Source organism: Leucoraja erinacea, chromosome 15 (assembly GCF_028641065.1).
Source record: "Leucoraja erinacea ecotype New England chromosome 15, Leri_hhj_1, whole genome shotgun sequence".
NCBI classification, from domain to species: Eukaryota; Metazoa; Chordata; class Chondrichthyes; order Rajiformes; family Rajidae; genus Leucoraja; species Leucoraja erinaceus.
In genome coordinates this window covers 17900840-17923401 of record NC_073391.1, presented here as the reverse complement: position 1 = coordinate 17923401, position 22562 = coordinate 17900840, and the positions used below count along the sequence as shown (strand labels likewise).

At 42.3% G+C, this 22562-nt stretch overlaps 1 protein-coding gene across 1 annotated transcript in view; it reads left to right on the top strand.

Annotated features, from left to right (window-relative positions):
• The window catches only part of LOC129703992 (disintegrin and metalloproteinase domain-containing protein 9-like), a 42303-nt gene extending 20320 nt beyond the window's left edge, over window positions 1–21983 (top strand). The window contains exons 10-22 of the mRNA XM_055646775.1: window positions 1195–1279; window positions 5380–5516; window positions 6690–6855; window positions 8300–8389; window positions 9867–10062; window positions 11298–11403; window positions 11505–11679; window positions 14511–14591; window positions 17316–17421; window positions 18745–18880; window positions 20175–20223; window positions 21298–21347; window positions 21476–21983. Of these exons, the coding sequence (XP_055502750.1) occupies window positions 1195–1279; window positions 5380–5516; window positions 6690–6855; window positions 8300–8389; window positions 9867–10062; window positions 11298–11403; window positions 11505–11679; window positions 14511–14591; window positions 17316–17421; window positions 18745–18880; window positions 20175–20223; window positions 21298–21347; window positions 21476–21566 (1468 nt within the window). The 3' untranslated portion in view covers window positions 21567–21983. The remainder of the gene's footprint in view (window positions 1–1194; window positions 1280–5379; window positions 5517–6689; window positions 6856–8299; window positions 8390–9866; window positions 10063–11297; window positions 11404–11504; window positions 11680–14510; window positions 14592–17315; window positions 17422–18744; window positions 18881–20174; window positions 20224–21297; window positions 21348–21475) is intronic.
• Window positions 21984–22562: the final 579 nt, after the last annotated feature.

The window sequence follows — 22562 nt, the reverse complement described above, 5'->3', positions numbered from 1 at the left end:
GTGCATGCTCGTTTAGGAGCATGATTGGATTTCCAAAGGTGCAAGGCCTCATAAGCCACATCTATTTGCATTAATTGTGTTAATTGTTAACCCTGAATCTTTCCTGAAGGCCTTCAACTCTCTATCATTTGCTCAGCTGGTTGGCAACTACAAAAAAACAACAATGGTGGTCAAAGCCATCTTCCTAGTGAGTGCACACCACATGTTGTTCTAACTGGGCATGGTTACTTACAGTGCATGGTTTATCATCTGCATTGCTAGACACTCGGAGACAAGAGGAACACCACTTCATATCCCACCTGGGTGGTCCACAAACCAATGACATAAACATTGAATTTGCCAATTTGAGCTAACCAACATCCCCTTGTCCTTTTTTCTCCTCCTACTATGCCTGTCCTCTCTCGAACCCCCACCTTCCCACCTTCCCCACCCCGACTATTATTGCTTTATTTCTTTTTCTGCTCCCCAAACACTCTTCCCACTCGACCCCCTTCCCCTCCCCACTGAGGATAGGGAAAGAGAGGTGTATAGTAGGAAAAATGGGTGCACCTCCAGGTGAGGCACAGGCAAGGGAGTGAGGGAAGCGGGGGGGGGGGGGGGGGTGCTGCATAAAATTGGAGATTTGAATGTTCATACCATTGTGTTCTCAGCTACTAAATGGAATATAAAGTTCTATTCCTCCAGTTGGTGTGTGGCCTCATTCTGACAGTGGAGGTGGCAGCTGGGTGGAAAAGAGTTAAAGCCCTGTCCCACAGTACGAGTTCATTCCATGAGCTCACCCGAGTTTAAAAAAAATCAAACTCGTGGTAAGCACGGAGAATCAACGTAGTGGGTACGTCGGAGCTCGGGGACGTCTCTTAGCGGCTCGTAAAGCTAACGGCAGGTACTTGGTAAGACTCGCTAACGGCAGGTAAGCACGGGAAGACTCGTGAAGATTTTTCAACAAGTTGAAAAATGTCCACGAAAGCCCCGAGTACTGACGAGTGGCCATTACCGTAAATCTCCAAGTTCGAATCAGGGCAAAGTCGGGAGAACTCTGGGAATGAACTCGTACCGTGGGACATGGCTATTAGAATGTTGCCTGACCCACTGAGTTATTCCAGCACTGCTTCTTTTTTTTGTAAAACAGCATCTGCAGTTCCTTGATATTGCCTGAGAACATTAACACCGACTAACTTTCTGTTTCTGTTTCAGAGGGAAAGCACAGTTCAGTGGAATTCTAGGACTGGCCTTTGTAGGCACAGTCTGCTCTTCCAGACTTGGTGGTGGAATCAATGTTGTGAGTGACCTGCTTTATCACTATAGCTGCGCAGTTGAATAAATTGGTGATTTTATGTTGCCTGATGTATACTGATAACTGAAATGCCTGTTTCAATAGTTTAATTCCTTTCAAAATGTAATATCCTGAAATGATCTTTTTATCCCTTTAGTGAGTGTGTATCCATATACATTTATTTAAATATATTTATGTTCAATCATTTATAAAATTAATTAAACTAATTTCATACAAAAATTAAACATTTGTAGCCTACAAAAAACTTAAAAACTTGAGATTTGCATGCGTCCCCACCTCAAACAAAAATATTTAGAATAAAGATTATTCAAGTACTCCACAAAATTACTGCCATATCTGGGGAACAATCACTAACTCCATTCTTATTACGCTGAAAAAAACCCAGAAAGATCATAAGACACCAGACAGCTTGCATTTAATAAATCTCCATTCATCAATTGACCAGCAAAATCACCCCTTCGTTTTCATTTCATTGCTGGTATAATCTCTTTTCTAGCCATTTTTAATTTGTTATTCTAAAGATTAAAAAAAAAATCATCATTGTTATCACTTTAAATCTTAAATACTCTTGCATGGTTACCACACACTTTTCTGCCCCTCAGTCATTCTTTTCCAGGATGGCAAGATAAGCAGTTATTTAATTATTTAGCTATTTCTTGTCGCTAAATTTTTGAAACAAAACTTTGCAATTCCCTCATCATTCCTTTCTACATTGTCCCCTATTTTTTCAGTCATGTGCATCCTACATTGTGTGGCACCACAAGGGTTTCTTGATTCACAGGCCACATTCTAAATGTTTTCTTTAACCATGCAGTTATGCTTGATTTTCCTAGAACTAAACTACAAGGCTGAATGTAGTATAATTAGTCTGCTAATTCCAATGACCTTGCACCAGGTTTGTAATAAAGTGATCTAGAAATCCTTCCATGTTTTACAAGATAAATTAGCACTGCAGGAAGATGTTTGCTGATTGTGTGCCAAATAGGGAGCACAAATTTCATCTATACATCATACTTGTTCTATTCATGAAAGCTAGGCCTTCTGTCAATAGGGTGATTTCACGAAAGGTCACTGGATCATAGATCCTCACCCACGTGACCGCAAAATCCAACTGGGGTACAAACGTCACTTCCAGTACATGTTATTGATGCTGAAAATGCATACTTTCAAACCTGTTAAAACCCTGGTTTGAGTTGTAAATAACTGTGCCAGTCGGGGTGACCGCGAGGCACAGCTATCTTACTTTAGAGTCCAGAAGATAAAGAAAAACAAAGGTAAAGACAAGGGAGCGCTGAAGGGAAAATAACAGCAGACGTTGTTGGCCGTGCAGATATAAAGATAGAAAATATCGGGATTTTATCGCGTTTGCTCACTGCATTTCATCAAAACATCAATAATACCTTAGTTTTGATGAAATGCAGTGAGCAAACGCGATAATTCCCAATATTTTCTATCTTTATATCTGCACGGCCAACAACTTCCGCTGTTATTTTCCCTTCAGCGCTCTCTTGTCTTTACCTTTGTTTTTCTTTATCTTCTGGACTCTAAAGTAAGATAGCTGTGCCTCGCGGTCACCCCGACTGGCACAGTTATTTACAGCTCAAAAACGGGCCGTTTTGGCGGTTTTTAACGGGTTTGAAAGTACGCGTTTTCAGCATCAATAACATGTACTGGAAGTGACGTTTGTACCCCAGTTGGATTTTGCGGTCACGTGGGTGAGGATCTATGATCCAGTGACCTTTCGTGAAATCACTCTATAACATACTGAAGTCACACATTAGTTGAAAAGTCACACACAAACTCAAACTTTGCAGTCTCGTGTCAGGTGGGGATAGTGAGGGCCTGTAATGCAAAATTTAAGTTGTAGAGCTTCTACGAGTCAAGTGGCTCAGAGGAATAGCCAGTGGCCAACGGGATATAATGGTATCATTGGTGCAAACCATTGTGCTAGGGACCTCCTCACTTCCTATAAAGAAAGGAGAGATGTTCACCTTGTGATGGAAGGCATTTACACCATCTAATGCCAAGGCCTTGCTTCCCTGCTGGTCTTCCCAAAAGCAGACCTGGTCGGCATATTTACAAACTATCCTGCTGTAAAGTCTTGCTGTTATTTCCCAAACACTATATGAGTTGCCTGTTGTACTTTGATCAATCTCTTTGCCATACATAAGCTGGAAGGGGCTCCCTATTATTTACTATGGTGTGTGCTGTCTGCACGGAATTGGCAGCTGCTGGATAAAGATATCACGTGGTGGCAAAAAGCATTGTCTTACTCAATAGCATTTGTAGCTATGTGTCTTCTTGCGTCACATGTAAGTCACTAAAACCAAGACCCATTCAACCGTAGCTCCCGTGTTGGCTAACCTGCATTATTCTTGATACAGCGATGGTTCCGTTTTTTTAAATATTAATCTTTGTTTTCATATCCTTCTCTGCCTTTACCCTCTCCATTTCAATCATCATCTCCAGCTGTATCACCACTGACATCTCTGTACATAAAAATATCACTCAACCCTGCATTTTATTTTTTCCATTACTTTGAATGTGTCTTCAATTGCTTACCAACCCCAAACCCACCCATTGTCTTAAATTCCCCACCCCTCAGAACTAGAGCCCAAACCCCACTGTCTCTCTAGTTCTCCCTCCTTTTTTTAGTCCTTGTATCTGTTTACTCAGCTTTCAATGTTCCAATAGCTCCTCACATTCATCCATTCAAACAGATATTCCTCCTGTTGTCATAGCACCATGGTTGGAGTGTGTGCCATCCAGGCTATTCTGATCTCCTGAACCAGGAAGGGCTTGGTCAGCAGATGTATGAGAAAACCAATTTTGCCTCCAAGTCACATGCCACCCTGATGTGGATGTACGTTGCCATTCCCTCGTTACTTTTTCGGTTAAGGGCCTGTCCCACTTGGGCCGTCACTTACGCGACAGGCCGGTAGTGACGGGCACGCGGCATCATGCGCCCACACAGCCGTCTGGAGCGCGTGACGTCATTTGAAGATGGACACAAAATGCAGGAGTAACTCAGCGGACCGACAGCATCTCTGGAGAGAAGGAATGGATGATGTTTTGGGTCGAGACCGTTTTTCAGTCTGAAGAAGGGTCTTGACCCGAAACATCACCCATTCCTTCTCTCCAGAGATGCTGCCGGTCCCGCTGAGTTACTCCTGCATTTTATGTCTACTTTCAATCTTCTTGGCCCCACTCTGGGAGTAAAAGTGGGGGCAGATCCGGATCTGCAACGGCCGTGAGCCCCAGGCTGAGTTCGACGATCGTTTGCCTGCTTCTGCTGCTGTTGGAGGTGAGATGTTGCGTTGCGCCAGGGTCTTGGACCTGTCCCACTTTGGCCGTCAGTTATGCGACAGGCCGGTGGTGCGCAAAGATTTTGTGCAGGACAAAGTCCACACTCCTCCACACCACTCCACTCCACACCACTCCATTCGCCGGTCCCTACGCTACCCACACGCTAGCAGGTCGTGTAAATGGCGCGCAAAAGACAGCCAAGTGGGAGTGGCCCTTTAAAAGCGTGGAGCTCCTTTTTTGCATCATGAAGGCATCTCACCAGAGGTTCAAGAAATCAGCTCGAGATCACCACCTCCAGGGCCTTTATGGATGGGCAATGGAATCTGGGCTTCACAGCAACAACCACCATGTTCCAAAAAGTGAATGAAACTAATATGGTGTAGTGTCACGATTTATTCGTTAACCTACCCCTGAAGCATAACTTATATTTTGATATAAATTAAAATTATAATTAGATGTATGAATTATATTTTACCATGTTAGAGATTCTATGTGAGTGGAAGGTAGACAAAAATGCTGGGGAAACTCAGCGGGTGAGGCAGCATCTATTGAGCGAAGGAATGGATGACGATTTGGGTTGAGACTATTCTTCAGTCTGGAGAAAGTACTCGACATTGATGCTGCCTCACCCGCTGAGTTTCTCCAGCATTTTTGTCTACCTTCGATTGTTCCAGCATCTGCAGTTCCTTCTTAAACTATATAAATGGAAGTCACTTTGGTAACGATTTTTTTCCCGCTTAGCAAATCCTGCAATCATATCCATCTCTCCTTTTAACTAGTTTGCAGGCAATAACGTGGTAAATGCTGCAGTACTTCTTGCTCACGAATTAGGGCATAATTTGGGCATAAGTCACGATGATGGTCGAAATTGTCAATGTCCAGACACTGGTGGCTGCATCATGTCCGGTTCTTTAACGTGAGTACAAACTTTACTTATTTGATTATTTTTTTCGTGGAACTAATAGTCTGAATTATTTCCTATAGTTGCTTTAGAATGTTTAAAGTTGTATTTCAACTAACGCGATGGATATGAGAAGAATCGGAATCAAAACTATAAGGTAGGTTTATGGAATTGGAGATTACAGACTAATTTGAGAAGATTGATCCTGGCAAATTATCTGTTAGGATGAAGGATTCACATTTCAGGACAATTACAAATGAAGAAATAAGGGAAAAATGTGGAATCAATTACAATGACAAGAAATGAATCACTTACTACAAATAAGCAGAATATAATTATTAAATCTAGATAGAAAGCCGAATATGAAATGCTTTGAAATATGTCCATGTCCCTGTACAGGCTTTTAAGAGCCTAATAATGTAATCCAGATTAGAATCGTAGAGCCACAGAGTGTGGAAATAGGCACTTTGGCCCAACTTGCCCACACCAGCCAACTTGCCCACCCAGCTACAATAGTCCCACCTGCCTGTATTTGGCCCATATCCCTCCAAACCTGTCCTATCCATGTACCTGTCTAACTGTTTCTTAAACGATCCTAAAGTCTGTTATCATAGAATTATATGGGAAACTTATATGGCATAGCAGGAAGCCATTCTGACTATCATTGATCTGAAAAGGCTATCCAGTGAGCTGTAAACAGGTGCAACTATTTTTGTTTCAAACACTTAACCAATTCCCTTGTAAAATTGAAAATTTAACCTGGTTACAATTTAATTTACGGCAGCAAATTCGCGATCATGTTGATTAAATTGTGTATAGTAATTTCTCATCATCTGTCTTGCTGTTTTTTACAAACATTGACATTTCAACTTGTCCTCCTTTCCCTCAAAGATGTTTCCCTTGATTTGTGTTATCTAAACTCTTCAGGACTTTGATTAAATCTATCCTTCACTGTGCAAATTGAGAATAATCCCAATTTCTTGAGGCCCTCTAGAGAACTAATCTATGGTATTAATTTAAATCACAAACAAACATTAACGCTAATTAATTCTTTCTTGTACAGAAATGCATTGTATATGTTTAAATCATTATTGCAAAAATTGCTTGGCCAAGATTAATTTAACAATTAATGCTGAAGAAATGTTGTTGGAATAAATTTATTCTGAATATCACGTCACTTTATTGCAGAATCTCTACAAATTTCACTGATTGCAGTGAGAGTGACTTTGAAAACCTAATTACGGGAGGACGAGGCTTATGCCTTCAAAATGAACCCAATGAAGAAGATCGATATACCTTGCCATCTTGTGGCAATAATATTGTGGATGAGGGCGAGGAATGTGACTGTGGAGAGGTTAAAAATTAAATTTCATATTCTCTGATTCACTTCTATAATTATTTTGTTCAACAGAGGCATGGGTAAGACTATTGACTAATGGTTGCCCTTAGAAACAAGGAACTGCAGGTGTTGGTTTAAAAAAAAGGCATAAATTGCAAGAGTGACTCAGCAGTTCAGGCAGAATCTCTGGAGAATGCGAGAGGTGATGTTTCGAGATGGGACCCTTCTTCAAATTAATTGATCGATGAGAGGTGACCCTTGCTGCTCTTGACATGCTGTCCTATTGATTCAAATATATTTGGCTCAGCAAACACAGATTTTATTCTCACTGTATTTTAACAAGTTCACATTATACAAGAAATGAAATAACGTAATTTTACGTTACTTGTGTTCTCCAAGCCTTTTTAAAAAATGAGCACTTTCACAACTCTGCTTCTCTAACCCTCTTCCACATCCCACCCATCACTACTCTCCTCAGCAATTTAACATTTTTATCCTTGTACTGAAATCTCTCCATTGCCTTATTCCCTCTCCGTACTCACATCACATTTCAGCTCTGCAATCTCCTTCTGTCAAATTTCACCTGCTGATTCTAGTCTGTAGTCTGTTATCTCACCTTTATCACTCCATCTGCTTGACCTGGTGTGTTCCTTCACCATATCCCAATAGTTTCTCATTTGCTCTGCCATTTCCATTCAACCTTAAAGCCCAGCTCTTTGTCCAGGTGTTTGGCCATTTATTTTAATATCTCCATCTCCTTTGCGGCAGTTCTCCATCATAGAATATTTTTCTAGGCACAGAATAAGTGCAGGTTATTGATAATAATGAAATGGTGAAAAGATCTCATTGGTGATTAACGGTTGCATTTACCAATCATTAAGACCTGACATTGATCTGATGAAGGGTGTCGACCCGAAACATCACCCATTCCTTCTCACCATAGATGCTGCCTGTCCCGCTGAGTTACTCCAGCATTTTGTGTCTATTGTCGGTGTAAACCAGCATCTGCAGTTCCTTCTAACACATTGGCCTATAGTGCCTTTATCAATCAGCTTAAAGCAATTCTGTTAAAGGTCAACATATCACTGAACTCATCTTGCCATTAACTATTGAATTGCATTTCCTTAATTGACAAAAATGCAAATAGATTTGGGCCACAGAGTGGCACAGCGGTAGAGTTGCTGCCTCACAGCGCCAGAGACCTGGGTTCAATCTTGACCACGTGTGCTGTCTGTATGGAGTTTGTACGTTCTCCCTGTGACCACGTGGGTTTTCTCCTTCCACACTCCAAAGACTTACAGATTTATAGGCTCTTTGACTTTGGTAACATTATTGTTCCTGGGATAGCGCCAGAGTACAAGCAAACAAATAGGATTTACAATTAATTCAAATGTTAAAAACTACATGGATCAATTGTTAATTTGATATCATGAACTTTAATTGTCTTTATTTGCTTTAGAAATGTACCAATCCCTGCTGCAATGCACGTACTTGTAAACTAACATCGGGATCAGACTGTGCCCATGGAAGTTGCTGTAGGGACTGCAAAGTAAGTTAAGTAAATACACTGTAAATGTAGACAATGTTTATATTTGTAAAGTAACTAAAATGTTCATACTCTGGTGATGAGGCATTCACCACATTCTTCTTATCGATTTGCAAGAATTGAAAGTAATTCAAGACCAAATAAAAAAATAAGTACCTGGGGTCCCTGGGTAACAGACTTACAGAAATCTCTGTTTATGCAAATTTTCCCTTGCATTTGTTATGCACTTATCAAGTGTACTAATTTTATAGTACTAATAACATGTTTTGTGTTAATTGTTAATGACCAGATACAGTATATAGTCCACTAGTTTAATTATGCGTAGTTTTAGGGTGATTGATCAATGAAATGGAAGAAAAGTAGCAAGTGTATGTGGAGTGAAATGATATGGGATACTATAGTAAATAGACATTACTGACATGGCAAAATCAGATAATGGAATGTTCCCTTGTGGTCCCTGTGGACTGCCTCTAATTTTTTTTACATCACGTATTTAATGAATAATGGATGAATAGGTTTGCTTCCATCGGCTGAGTGATAAAGGTAGAAATGAATGGGACATTTGAATGGGACTGTCTACTTGTAGACAGAAAGAGCTGCAGATGCCTGTTTACATTACAAAAAAAAACACAAAGTGCTGGAGTAATTCAGCAGGTCAGGGAGTATCTCTGGAGAAAATGGATAGATGATGTTTTGGGTCAGGATGCTTCTTCAGACTTGGTGACGTTTCAGGGCGGGTTCCTTCTTCAGTCTGAAGAGAGGTCCAGACTTGAAACGCCATCTGTCCATGTTCTCCAGAGGTGCTGCCTGAAAGGCTAAGTTGCTCCAGCACTTGTGGCTGTTGTACTTGTATCATGTTTACCTAATACAGGCTCAGCAGCAGATATCCCAGCCTTTGGGTTAGAATGTCTGCAGACATTCATGTGATCCTGATAAACTCCAGGATGAGTCCAGCTTGTCACCAGTGTCTCCTGGCACCAGTTAAAAGATCCTGCCACTGTCTTCAGCTGCTCCATGTACAGACTTTAATGCTTCTGCAAAAAAATGCAGATGGAACATAGAACAGTACAGCACAGGAACAGGCCCTTTAGCCCACATATCTGCGCCAAGATAAACTAATCTCATCTGCCTGCACATTATCCATAGGTCTCCACTCCCTGGATATCTATGTGCATATCTAAAAGCCTTATAAATGCCAATATCTTATCGGCTATCATAACCACCTCTGGCAACATGTTCCAGGCACTCATCATCATCTGTGTAAAAATACTTGCCCTGCACATCTCCTTTAAACTTTGCCCTCTTACCTTAAATCCCAGATTTAGTGCTGGCATCAGATGGGAGATCAGCCTCAGTCATACGTCTGTTATTTGCTATTCAGTGCCTGCTGAAGAAATATCAATAAAATATGGATTTCTATAAAAATACCACACAAACATGATTAGTAATATGTTGCTGGATCTGATTTTATTATGTGCAGTTCCATCCTGCAGGAACTTTATGCAGAGCTTCAAGTGATGTCTGTGACCTCCCAGAGTACTGCGATGGCTCGTCGTCCTTTTGCCGGTCTGATTTTTTCATTCAGAATGGTTATCCCTGTGCAAACTTTACAACATACTGCTATGAAGGTGTATGTCAGACCTACGACTACCAATGTCAGATTCTCTTTGGCGCTGGTAAGTGTGATTGTTTTTATTACTGAAGAAACTGAAACTGCATTCTATTCAAATCCCAAATTTATTCATGTTCTTTGTGTGAAATATATTGAGATTCATGATGAAAGCATATTTGAATTTTTAAGTTTGCTGGGTGAAATTCCTCCCTCAGATGCAGTCGATATTAACATTTAAGCGGCAATATATGTGTTTTTTTTATGGTGTTGCCCAAGTTCCAATCTGAAATAAGAAACATTCTAACAAACATTTTTAAGGGCTTTGATGTGTTGTGGTATTTTATTTATGTCTGCTGCTTTCCTTTGCTGCTGTTACTGTGAAACACCTGGTATTTGATCATTGTGTAACACCTCTTATGACTAAACATGCATTTCTATGGGTTAAGTGATCCAACCCACAGACAGGCAGTTTCTGGAGTAATTCCTTTGTCTCCAGTTGGAAGGTGCCTGAAGTAGTGGCATAGCTGATCGATTGGCAAGCCACTGGCCCTGAAGACTGTCCAACGCCAGCCCACCGGAGCCTCTGAGCTTTCCTTTCAGCAGGCTCTGCTTGTCATTCAGTGATAGGACTGTACTGAGTATTTTCAATGCAACTGGATGGCTGAAGTGATGCGAGGCTTCCAGCAGCATGAGACCCCAGCTTAACCCTGGAAATTCAAGGATGGGGTGATGGTGATGGGGGAACCTAGTTGTTGGGCATTGACATCATAATTGCTTGCCCAAAATAACAATAAAGAAAGCAATGGTAACTTGGGCAAGCAATTAAATGAAGGCAGGTTCTGGCCCTATTTTACAAATATTTTCTTTTACTTTTCAAGAGTGTTTACATACTCCCTGCTTTTCCAAGATGATTAACATGGAACTCCGTGATGTTTCTCAGTGTTTTCCTTATTTAGGTTTGGTATGGTTGGGTGGGAGGCAGCATCAGTCAAGAAAGCTCAGATGCAGGAAGCAAGGCCATGAGTGTCTACGCCAATCAGCTGTGAGGTGAAGGAAGTGACATAATTAGGTCCCATGGTCTGTCGTATGATACCCCTCCCTCCTCACACAAATGCTAATGAATACCAGGGAAGAGGGAAAGGCAAATTTGTTGAAGAATGCACAATAGTGCTCAGTGGACCAGCCATAACATCAAATGGCAGGTAGATGTTAGGTTGTGCAATTATGCCCATTGCCTTGGGGAAAGCATTATGGAAAGTCAAATATCAAATAACACTAACCCTGTGATACGTTCCACAGGTTCACGGCGTGCCACAGATACATGTTTTAAATTTGCAAACATGCAAGGGAACAGATTTGGCAACTGTGGACTCCAAAAATCAGGATTCAAAAAATGTTCTGAAGGGTATGTAATTGTACAAAAAATAATAAAACAAAATAAAAAAGATTTTAGATCTGATATATTTTTGAACCTGATTAATTATCTTGTATTCTTTGCACTTTCAGCAACGTTGCATGTGGTAAAATTCAATGTGTTGACGTGAGCGAGAGACCCTTTGGTGTTGACACAAGCACTTCATTTATTAATGGTGTTGAATGTGTAAATGCTGACTTCCATGTGGGTACAGATGTCACTGATCCTTCTTATGTGAACACAGGCACTGGCTGTGCCAATGGCAAGGTAACTATAAAGCAATGGAATGAACAAGCAATGATTAGGGATATTAAATATAATAACTTTATTGAACTGGCATTTTAATGAAACAAGAACATGAAAACTAAACACTCAGCAGGTGAGGAATGAGAAACTGAGGTACCGTTTCATGTCGAAGACTCTTCACTAGAACTGGGAAAGTTTAAAATTAAGTTTTCTCCTGGCTTGTTCTGGTGAAGGGTCCTTGAGCCAGAAATATAAGCACTATTTCTCTCTCAGTGGATGCTGCCTAATCTCCTGGATGTTTACTACACTTCTTGTATTTGTTTCAGATTTCCAGCATGTGCAGTTTTTTACATGTTTTTTTCTAACGTTAATTTATGTTGGACTTTCACCTTCAGATGTCTTCATTATTTAGGGAATGGGGTTTCCCCTCTCCCATCATAGATGAGGCCCTCACTCGTGTCTGCCTGGTACCCCTCAGCTCTGCCCTTGCTCCCCCACCCTTCTAGTCGCAACAGAGACAGAGTCCCCCTAGTCGTCACCTTTCACCCCTTCAGCCGCCATATACAACATGTAATCCTCCAAATTTTCGCCATCTCCAACATATTCCCAACTCCACCCCTTTCTGCCTTCCGCAGAGACCATTCCCTCCGCAACTCCCTGGTTAACTCATCCCTTCCCACCCAAACCACCTCATCCCGTTATCTTCCCCAGCAACCGCAGAAGATGCAACATCTATCCCTACACCTCCTCCCTCGACTCTGTCCAGGGACCCCGACAGTCCTTTCAGGTTAGCAGAGGCTCACTTGCATCTCCTCCAACCTCATCTACTGCAGGGGTGGAAATCCTGGGGGGGGGGGGGGGGGGGACAGGGGACACCCCCCCCCCCCCCCCCCCCCCCCCCCCCTTGTTTTGAGAGGTAGGGCACAATCCCCCCCCCAATGTTTTGTAATCCGGACTTTATCAGACGCTCTCTAAGGGCAGAATAGACGCGTTCGCGGGGCCTTTCAGCGCCAGGCGCGGTTTAAAATCAAACTGCTGATCGAGGTTCCCCGATGTTGAAGCCCCCTCCGGCAGTTGAAAGACCCCGGAAACGGGCCGATTCAAACCCCACAACAAAACTGCTGTTGCTGGAGTTCACAGTCGGTCACCTACCAGGTCAGCTCCCAATGTTACCGTCCACAGGACCCACGGCCGAAGCCTCGCGTGTGAGCGCATGCGCGTGCGGCCGCCAAGAAATTGTGTCCCCTGCATGTTTAGATAGCAATTTCCGTGCCTGATCTACTGTATCCGTTGTTCAAGATATAGACTCTTATACATCGGCGAGACCAAACGCAGACTGGGCGATCGTTTCACGGAACACCTTCGCTTAGTCCACCTGAACCTACCTGATCTCCCAGTTGCTAAACACTTTAATTTCCCTTCCCTTTCCCACACAGCTATTCTCATAGCTTGCAGCCCAGAGGTATGAATATTGATTTCTCTCACTTCAGGTAGCCCCAGCATTCCCTCTCTCTCTCTCTCTCTCTCTCTGTTCCTCCCCCAGACAAATCGCACTAGCTCCTCGTTTTCACCCAACAAACTGTTAACAGTGGCCTGTTTCCTTTATCATCGTTAATTTTTTGCATATCTTTCATTCATTGTTCTTTATCGCTCCACATCACCGTCTACATCCCTCGTATCCCTTATCTCTAACCAGTCTAAAGAAGGTTCTCGACCCAAAACGTCACCCATACCTTCTCCCCAGAGATGCTGCCTGTGTCACTGAGTTACTCCAGCTTTTTGTGCTATCTAAGAATAAGAATGTTATTAGGCAAGTCTGGTGATAAAAAGCTGATTGCCATTATAGGTTGCACAAAGCTTTCAGGGGGACAAAGACATGCAAGATGAATGGGAACGGACATTGTAAATGGATATAATGTGAAGAAATTTAAATCACCCCTTTAGTAGATAAAAATAGAAAGTCTGTGTATTTCTTGAGTGATGAAGGATGAAACCACTGAAAATTAATATGCAATTATGGCATTTTCAGAAAGATAGTAGGTTGTCCCTTAATGTCAAAGTATTTGAACACAAAGTAAAAGACATCTTACCATCATGGTCTAGAACTCTTGTAGAATACGGTGCACAGGTTCACTCTCCCTAACCAAGGAAGGAAGTGCTCCTGAAAAAGTGATTGAATTGAATGTTCACCATTTTTATGTCTGAGGGACGGAGGGGTGTGGGTGGGGGTTGTACTTTGCCCCATGAGGAGAGATTAAATAGACTCGGCCTATATTATAACAACGGTTCATCTTACCAAAATAAATAAAGGTCTTACAGGGATTGAGAGGGCAGATGGGGTAGAATATTGCAACCTTCACGTGGACCGCCCTGTTTTGACGAATGCAATCAAACCGGAGTGCACAAACAAATAAGATCAAATAGAACAAGCTGTCCTACAACTTCAGGAGGAGAAAAAGAAGGAGGAGGAGGAGGAGGAGGAGGAGGAGGAGGAGGAGGAGGAGAAGGAGAAGGAGAGGAGAAAGAAGAAGGAGAAAGAAGAAGTAGAAGAAGGAGGAATGATGCCTGTTCTGGCAAGGCTTCGACAATCACAGGATCAGTCTCAAGAAATCAACCTTTCAGGGCTCAAAAGGGAAAGGAATTTTTCACCCCTGTGGTTGTAAATCTTTGGACGTCTATCCAACAGGGCTATGGAGGTCTGGTGCACTATGGAGTACAATCCAGGGCTAGCATGGGGGATTTTTTTGTATATTAAAAGAATATGGGGTTAGTGCAGGGAAATGCATTTGCATCCTGAAATCAGTGCTATGATTTATGTTTCATTTTTGTTTAAAATTGGTATCTTTTTCTAGGCCTGCAAAAACTTTGAATGTGCAGATGATGCCAACCTGGGATATGATTGTGATGTGGAAGGGAAATGCAATAACCATGGTGTAAGAATCATTATTTTCCTACTCACAGCAGCTGGTTGCTTGCTTTCCATGTTATGTTATGCAAAATTAACACCATCAGATTATATTTTATCAAGACTTCAGTAATGTGCAGTTGATTACTTCTAAGTTTTATGCTGTTTTAAAAATATTTTTGCCAAACTGGTAGGAAAGTTTTGCCATAGTCATGGAATCAAACAGAATGGAAACATGCTCTTTGGCTCAACATGCCTACACCGACCAATGTGTCCCATCTACATTAGTCCCACCTGCCTACGTTTGGCCCAAAAACCTATCCATATACCTGTCCATGTGTCCTTTAAACCTGCTTCAACTACTTCCTCTGGCAGTTCGTTCCTTATACCCACCACCCTTTGTGTGAAAATGTTGCCCCTCAGGTTCTGATTAAAAGCCCTGTCCCACGGTACGAGTTCATTTCAAGAGTTCTCCCGAGTTTGCCCTGATTCGAACTTGGAGATTTACAGTAATGGCCACTCATCGGTACTCGGGGCTCTCATGGACATTTTTCATCATGTTGAAAAATCTTCACGAGTCTTCCCGTGCTTACCTGCAGTTAGCGAGTCTTCCCGAGTACCTGCCATTAGCGCTAAGAGACGTTCCCGAGCTCCAACGTACCCACTACGTTCATTCTCCGTGCTTACGAGTTTGATTTTTTTTAAACTCGGGAGAGCTCTTGGAATGAACCGTGGGACAGGGCTATTATTCTTTACTTTCTCATCTTAAACCCATGTACTCCTGTTCTCGATTCCTCTACTCTGGGCAAGAGATTCTGTGCATTTACCTGATCTATTCCCTTCACGCCTATAATGTCACCCCTCATCCTCCTGCACTCCAAAGAGTAAAGGCCGAGCCTGCTCAACCTCTCTCTATAGCTCAGGCCCTCAAGTCTTGGCACCATCTTCATCAATTTTCCCTACACCCTTTCCAAATTAACAACATCTTTCCAATAACAAGGTGATTAAAACCGCACACAATAACCCAAATGTGGTCTCATCAATATCTTGTACAACTGTAACCTAACATCCCAACTTCTATACTCAATATTCCAACTGATGATGGTGAATGAGCCAAAAGCCTTCTTGACCACCCTATCTAACTGTGATGCCACTTTCAAGGAATTATGTACCTGCACTCTTAGTTTCCTCTCATCTACAACACTCCCCAGAGTCCTGCCTTTCATTGTGAGTCCTGCCTTTGACTTCCCAAAATGCAACACCTCGCAATTGTCTGCATTAAAATCCATTAACCATTCCCCACTCCACCTGCCCAACTGATTAAGATCCTGTTGCAATTTTTCTTAAACATCTTTGCTATCTGCGATGTCACCCACTTTCGTAAGTGTTGCAAACTTACATGCCTTACATGCCTTTCATATTCTCATCCAAATCGTTGATATAAACCACAAATAGTAGTCTAGCCCCGATCCCTGAGGCACGCCATAATCACAGGCCTCCAGTGTGATCAATAACCTTCAACCATCACCCTCTGCTTCCTTCCATGAAGCCAATTTTCTATCCAGTTGGTTGTCTCTCCCTGGATCCCATGAGACCTAACATACCAGAATCTTACCATGTGGAACCTTATCAAATGCCTTGTTGAAGTCCATATAGACAATATCTGGGGCTTTGCCCTCATCAATCTCATCAATGAAAATTGGCTCAGACAATTTTAAACTTTTATGAGCAAAGTTGTATTCTGTCAGTATTGCTGTTTGAAAACACATTGTAGAGTGTATTCACAAATAAAGGAAGTAAAACTCTGATAATCCACTATTTGACTATTCGTAAGTCCCGAATGTTTGGCACCTTCTTTTGTGTCCATCTTCCATGTTTCAAATGTTGACATCGTTGGCATCGTCCGCCCTGTGAAGGACGCAAACTTCCGGCGACAATCAGTGGAAGCCATCACTTGTTGCAATAGATGATGGTGGCAGCAGAATTAGCTCAGGATACTTCCAGTTCCCAGCCCCGCGACGTGGACCCTTCTGCTATGGAGCTGCTTGGCATTGACTTATCAGATTCCTGATACTGAATTCACTCCCACTCACCAGAGCCAGGGATCCTGCATTCCTTTACATTAACCATGGTCCTGGTTCCCACATTTCCTTTCCAGTCATTGAGGACCAAAGTTCCCTTCCTCCCTTGAAACTTACCCTGGGTTTTGTTTCCCAAGTTTCCTTGAAACTTGACTGAGTTTGTTGGAAATGTTATGATTTAAACTGTGTAATATGTCAAACATTACCACTGAAGATAGACACAAAATGCTGGAGTAACTCAGCGGGACAGGCAGCATCTCTGGAGAGAAGGAATAGGTGACATTTCTGGTCGAGACCCTTCTTCAGACTCTGTTGAAGGTCTGAAGAAGGTTCTCGACCCGAAACGTTATCCAGTCCTTCCCTCCCGAGATGCTGGCTGTCCCGCTGAGTTACTCCAGCATTTTGTGTCTATCTTCGTTTTAAACCAGCATCTGCAGTTCCTTCCTAAAGATCACCACTGTGCAGAATCTGGCAGCTGAGAATTGGCTGACTTTGTCCAGGAAATTCTTAACAGGAGAAGCAAAGTGTAATCTTTCTTTGTAGATAAGAGTAAAGGACATAAATCTCATGCCTGAGTTTAACTTTGAGCCAATAGAAGGTTGGTGGATACATTTTGGTTAGTAGATCCCTGACGGTGATCTTTTATTGACAGATTGTTTATTTCTTCATAGGTTTGCAATAATAGGAAGAACTGCCATTGTGACGATGGTTGGGCACCACCTAACTGTGCAACTGGTGGATTTGGAGGAAGCATAGATAGCGGACCCACGCGCATAGGTATTTAAAAACCATAAAGATGCAATGCTATGCAGCAGATATAATTCCTGCACATTTATTAAAAGTGAATCTGTTCAATATGTTAATGGTACAGGCTAAATTATAATTTAGAAATTGTTTTTTTTAGACTATTCATTAATTTAATTGTGACTTTAAAAAAAAAAAAATTAAATTAGAAGTACAGTAAGTTACAAGCCACATATATCTTATTTCATTTAATGTGACTATTGAGCATTACATTTTGCTTTGTTGAAATACAATTCACAATTTATTTTGTATCCAATTTTCTAAATATGAGAATGATTTAAATTGATAGTGACTCTTACAAAGTTCCCTTGCACCTGACGGTTCAGTCTACAGTTGTTTCTGAAACCCAATGATTATTGGAGATTTCATATTCTTAGTCGTGATTCCTAAAACTCATCATCGATGACCAAAATATTTCACCATCAACTATCCCATTCATGCCAATGAATTTTAACAATGGTCTGCTTGTTAAGAATTAGTTAATTACGGCAAAATGATTTAACAGAGCAGCCTGCTGTCTCGAATTTCCATCACATTACTCCAAATCTCAGAAGACTATGACTGTTAATGGACTAATCAACAGCAACCATCTATAGAAATATTTGCTTCTCAATTAATTAACTCTTATTCAATGTAAGATTAAGAATGCGTCAAATATTTTTAATGGTACAAACTACTATTCATCATTAAGAATTTCCTTGAAGATTTTTCTTCTCTCTTACTGTGACGGTGAGTTCAACAGAAATCCAATGGTGGTACAGAGTTTCTGCTGAAGTTATTGCGGAGGGGTGGGAGAAGCCCGGACAGATTTTTCAAAATCAGTCTGTAGAAGGGTCCCAAACCGAAACATCATTTGTGGCTGAGTGTTCCAGCACTTTGTTTTTGCTCAAGATTTCTGCAGCCTCTTATCTCCATTTTTAAAAATAGTCGTTTTAAAAGAACATCTAGTCTAAGTCAATAAGTCTAAGAAATAGTCCTGCGGTTTAATGTCAGATGTTACTCTCAAAAGCTTTTCACTGTACCTCGGTACACGTGACAATAAACTAAACTCGTGGTAAAAGACCCTTATGATGAAAAATGCTGTCTTGCTAATCTATCGTATTTGTAAATCTTTATTCTGATATGTATAGCATTCTGATAAATTTATGAATTTTTAATATTGCCAAAGTAAATCTAAATAAGAATCCTCTGAAGGTCTCTGAAGCCTCGAATCACATCGCTTTGATTATCTTTATGAACAATGCAGATCAAGTTATTACAGATAACCCAGTCAATAAATTCTTTATTTTACTTCAGATACATCACTTCGCGATGGGTTGCTGATATTTTTCCTTTTGGTGGTCCCAGTCCTTGGTTTTGTTGGCATGTTAATTTTTTTCAAACGCAATGCAATTAAGCAATTATGGAGAAAGAGGAATTCTTCACAAAGGACGTACGTGAGATTTGGTTCACTTTGATACTTCGTGAGCTTTATTTGTATTGGTATTGTTTTACATTGTCATGTTTTGTTTAGTTCAGAGATACAGCGTGTAAACAGCCCCTTTGGCCCACCACACCAAGTCTGTGCAGACCAGTGATCCCCGTACACTAACACTATTCTACACACTAGGGACAATTTACAATTCTTATCAAAGCCAAATTTGGATTAACGTACAAACCTGTACGTCTTTGGAATGTGGGAGGAAACCGGAGCTCCCGGAGCAAACCCCCATGGTCACGGGGAGAACGTAAAACTCCGTACAGACCGCACTCGTAGTCAGGATCTAATCCGGGCGTCTGGTGCAGTAAGGCAGTGACTTGTACTGCTGTGCCACCCTGCTGCCCCTAAAGTGTACTGAGAATCAGTGAAAAACATTTTACATGCTATCCAGACAAATCGTACAATATATTACGTCAGGTAATGCAATAAAGAAAATAACCAGAATAGAGAATGTAGTGTTACAGCTACAGAGAAAGTACAGATTTCCAAAAAAGTCCAAGGGCAGTCATGAATTCATCGTCGGCATATGAGAGGTCCGTTGAAGCATCTGATAAGAGTATGGTAGAAGCTGTTCCTGAATCTGCCCACACCGACCAACATGTCCCATCTATACTTATCCCACCTGTCTGTGTTTCGCCCATATTTATTTAAACCTATCCTATCCATGTACCTGTCTAAATGTTTCTTAAACGTTGCGATAGTACCTGCCTCAACTATCTCCTCCGGCATTTCGTTCCATGCTGCTACCACACTCTGGGTAAAAGAAAATGACCCCATGAGGTTCCTATGAAATCTTTCCTCCTTACCTAAAAACCTATGTCCTCTGGTTCGCGCTCCAAGGAATAGAGTCTTAGCCTGCTCAACCTCTCCCTATAGCTCAGGCCCTTGAGTCGTGGCAACATCCTTGTAAATCTTCTCAGCACCCTTTCCAGCTTAACAACATCTTATAACATGGTGCCCTAAACTGAGCACAATGCTCAAAATGTGGCCTATGTAACTGCAAAATAAGCTCCCAACTTTTATACTCAGTATTCTGACTGATGAAGTCAATGTACCAAAAGCATTTGACTCCACTTTCAAGGAACATTGTACCTGCATTCCTAGATCCCTCTGTTCTACAACATTCCCCAGAGCCTTACCATTCACAGTATAGGTTCTGCCCATGTAGACTTGATAGGTCAAATGACCTAACTACTCCTATTCCTTATGACGTTATTTGCTATTAAAAACACGTTTTATTTTACAGAACACAAAAGAGACAACAACCAAACCCAGGCAATCAGAAAAATAATACAGTAAGAATTATTGTAATTTTAGCAATCCCTGTTTTATGAAGTGATTATTATACATATGGATAAGGAGTTCGAGTGGGGGTGCCGTCGAGTATGGCTGACCTGCCTGCAGCTGTTTGTCCTTTCACCCTTTTTCTTATTTTTAGTGTGTTAAGAGTTTTTGTTGTGGAGGTCTAGTCCTTTTATGTGGGGGGGGGGGGGGGGGGGGGGGGGAGGGGGAAACTGTATTTCTCAGTCCCTACCTGGTCGGAGATGCGGCTTTCCTCCAAGTCACATCTTCGGCCCTTCCTCGGCCAGAACCTCGGCTTCGGCGGCAGCGCAGCGCTGAAGCACCACCGCGGAGCGGGCGATACCTTACCTGGGTCGCCGTGTGGCAAACTCCGGAGTGCTGTGACCATCGCCTCCAACATCGCGGAGCTGTTGTTGTGGAGCGTCCAGCCACGGGCGGCGCTGACTTTTAACCACTGCAGAGCCTGGGATCTCTCGCGGAGATCGCCAGTGTTGGAGCTCCGACCAGCGCGGCCTGTGGACTTCGGGAGCCGTTGTCTCCGGGGAGGACGCAGCCGTTCCAGACTCTCGAAGCCGCTGAGAGTGTTCTCCCGACGCCGGAGCTCCATCATCCGGCAAGAGGGCCTGAAACATCAGCCCGCCATTGCGGCGATCGCGGAGGCCTCAATAGGCCCGACCATGGGTGAACAAGAGGAAGAGGACTGGACTTTGTTGCCTTCCCTCATGTTTTTGGGGATGTTTTTATGTTCAATGTTAAATTCTTTAATGTTGTGTTTTATTTTTATCGGTGTGCTGCAAATGGCAACTCAAATTTCACTACACCAATTGGTGTATGTGACAATAAATGTCCTTTGTCCTTTAGGGTTGTATAATAGTTTTAGATGGCATTATGTAATATAGCTGCACACTCATATTGATATTACTGCTTTTGATTTCCCATCCATGCAATCAATAATGGGAAGCAATGGTGATATTTTGTGAAATGATCATGCAGATGCATAGTTTCATATTTTATGATTAAGGTAAAAAGTGTAAATAATATGCTGGTTTCTTTTGCTTTATTTTTAGCCTATTCCTACAACAAGGACAAATGTCTATGAGACTCCTCCTCCACAGAGGTACATATACTGAACAAAAATGCTGCTGTGTCAGTCATTCCACAGCCTGTGTCATATTTGACTGTTTCTTTTTTGTGCATCGTTATATTTATATTATCAATAGCTAACGGTTTTCTTTCCTTCTTTAGGCCACGTGCATCAACACCAAGTCACCATATTCCTGTTGTACTTCCTCAACGTCCTGCGCCTCTGAGACCTACTGCACCTCCCAGAGTCTAAACTTAGTCTTCAGCACTCAATGAAAATCCAGTATCTTAATAAACCAGTTCGGTATTCCAATAAACGCAAGGGATCATGGGATTTGTCAAAGGTCATTCTGGGGGAAAAAGGCGAATGGGGTGCCAGGTAGAATGGTGTGTAACAGCGAGAGAGAGGGGGGGCAGATGCGAGTGGGAGACAGAGGGAGAGACGGTGAGAGGTGGGGGAGAGAGAAGGGGGGTGAAACACGTGCGTGGGGAGACAAGAGAGAGGTTTCAGTTAGACAGATATAGTCAGATCATCACAGATATGAAGGCACAAGCGACTGCAGGTCTCGAGGGTGGAATCTTGAGCAAAATACAAAGTGCTGGAGAAACTCAGTGGGTCAGGCAGCATCTGTGGAGGGAACGGATAATGTTTGGGTCGGTGCCCGTCTTCAGACGGAATCTTGCTCAGTCTGAAGAAAGGCCCTGACCCAAAACACCACCTGTCCATTCCCTCCACAGATGCTGCCTGACCCGCTGAGTCCCTCCTGCTCTTTGTGTTTTGCTCATAGATGTGATTAGTTTAACATTCTGCGGGGAGTGCCAGGGTTTGTAGAGGCGGGCAATGTCCCCCAGTCCCTCCCTCCAGTCCAGGGTGGGGGGATGGGATGTGGAGGGCTTGTCCTAGTGCCGGGACCTGCAGTCAAGTCGCGATGATAGCGAGTTCCTCTCTCCCCATCCCTCTCCCCATCTCTCTCCCCGCCGCCTCGCCTTTACCTGCGGACAGGCATTGCTCTTTTATGAACATTAATTCAATCTTATTTCTATCACGTCACAAACCCACCCTCTGGAATTCTGCAGAACCTCCCCCGGCAGCGTTGGAGGACATTCGCGCTCTCTCTCCATCTCTCTCTCTTTCTATCTCTATCTCTATTTGATAGGGTAATCAATACCCCGCTAATTGACATGTGGGCAGGAACTGTCGATGCTGGTTTACGCCAAAGGCAGACACAATGTGCTGGAGTAACACAGC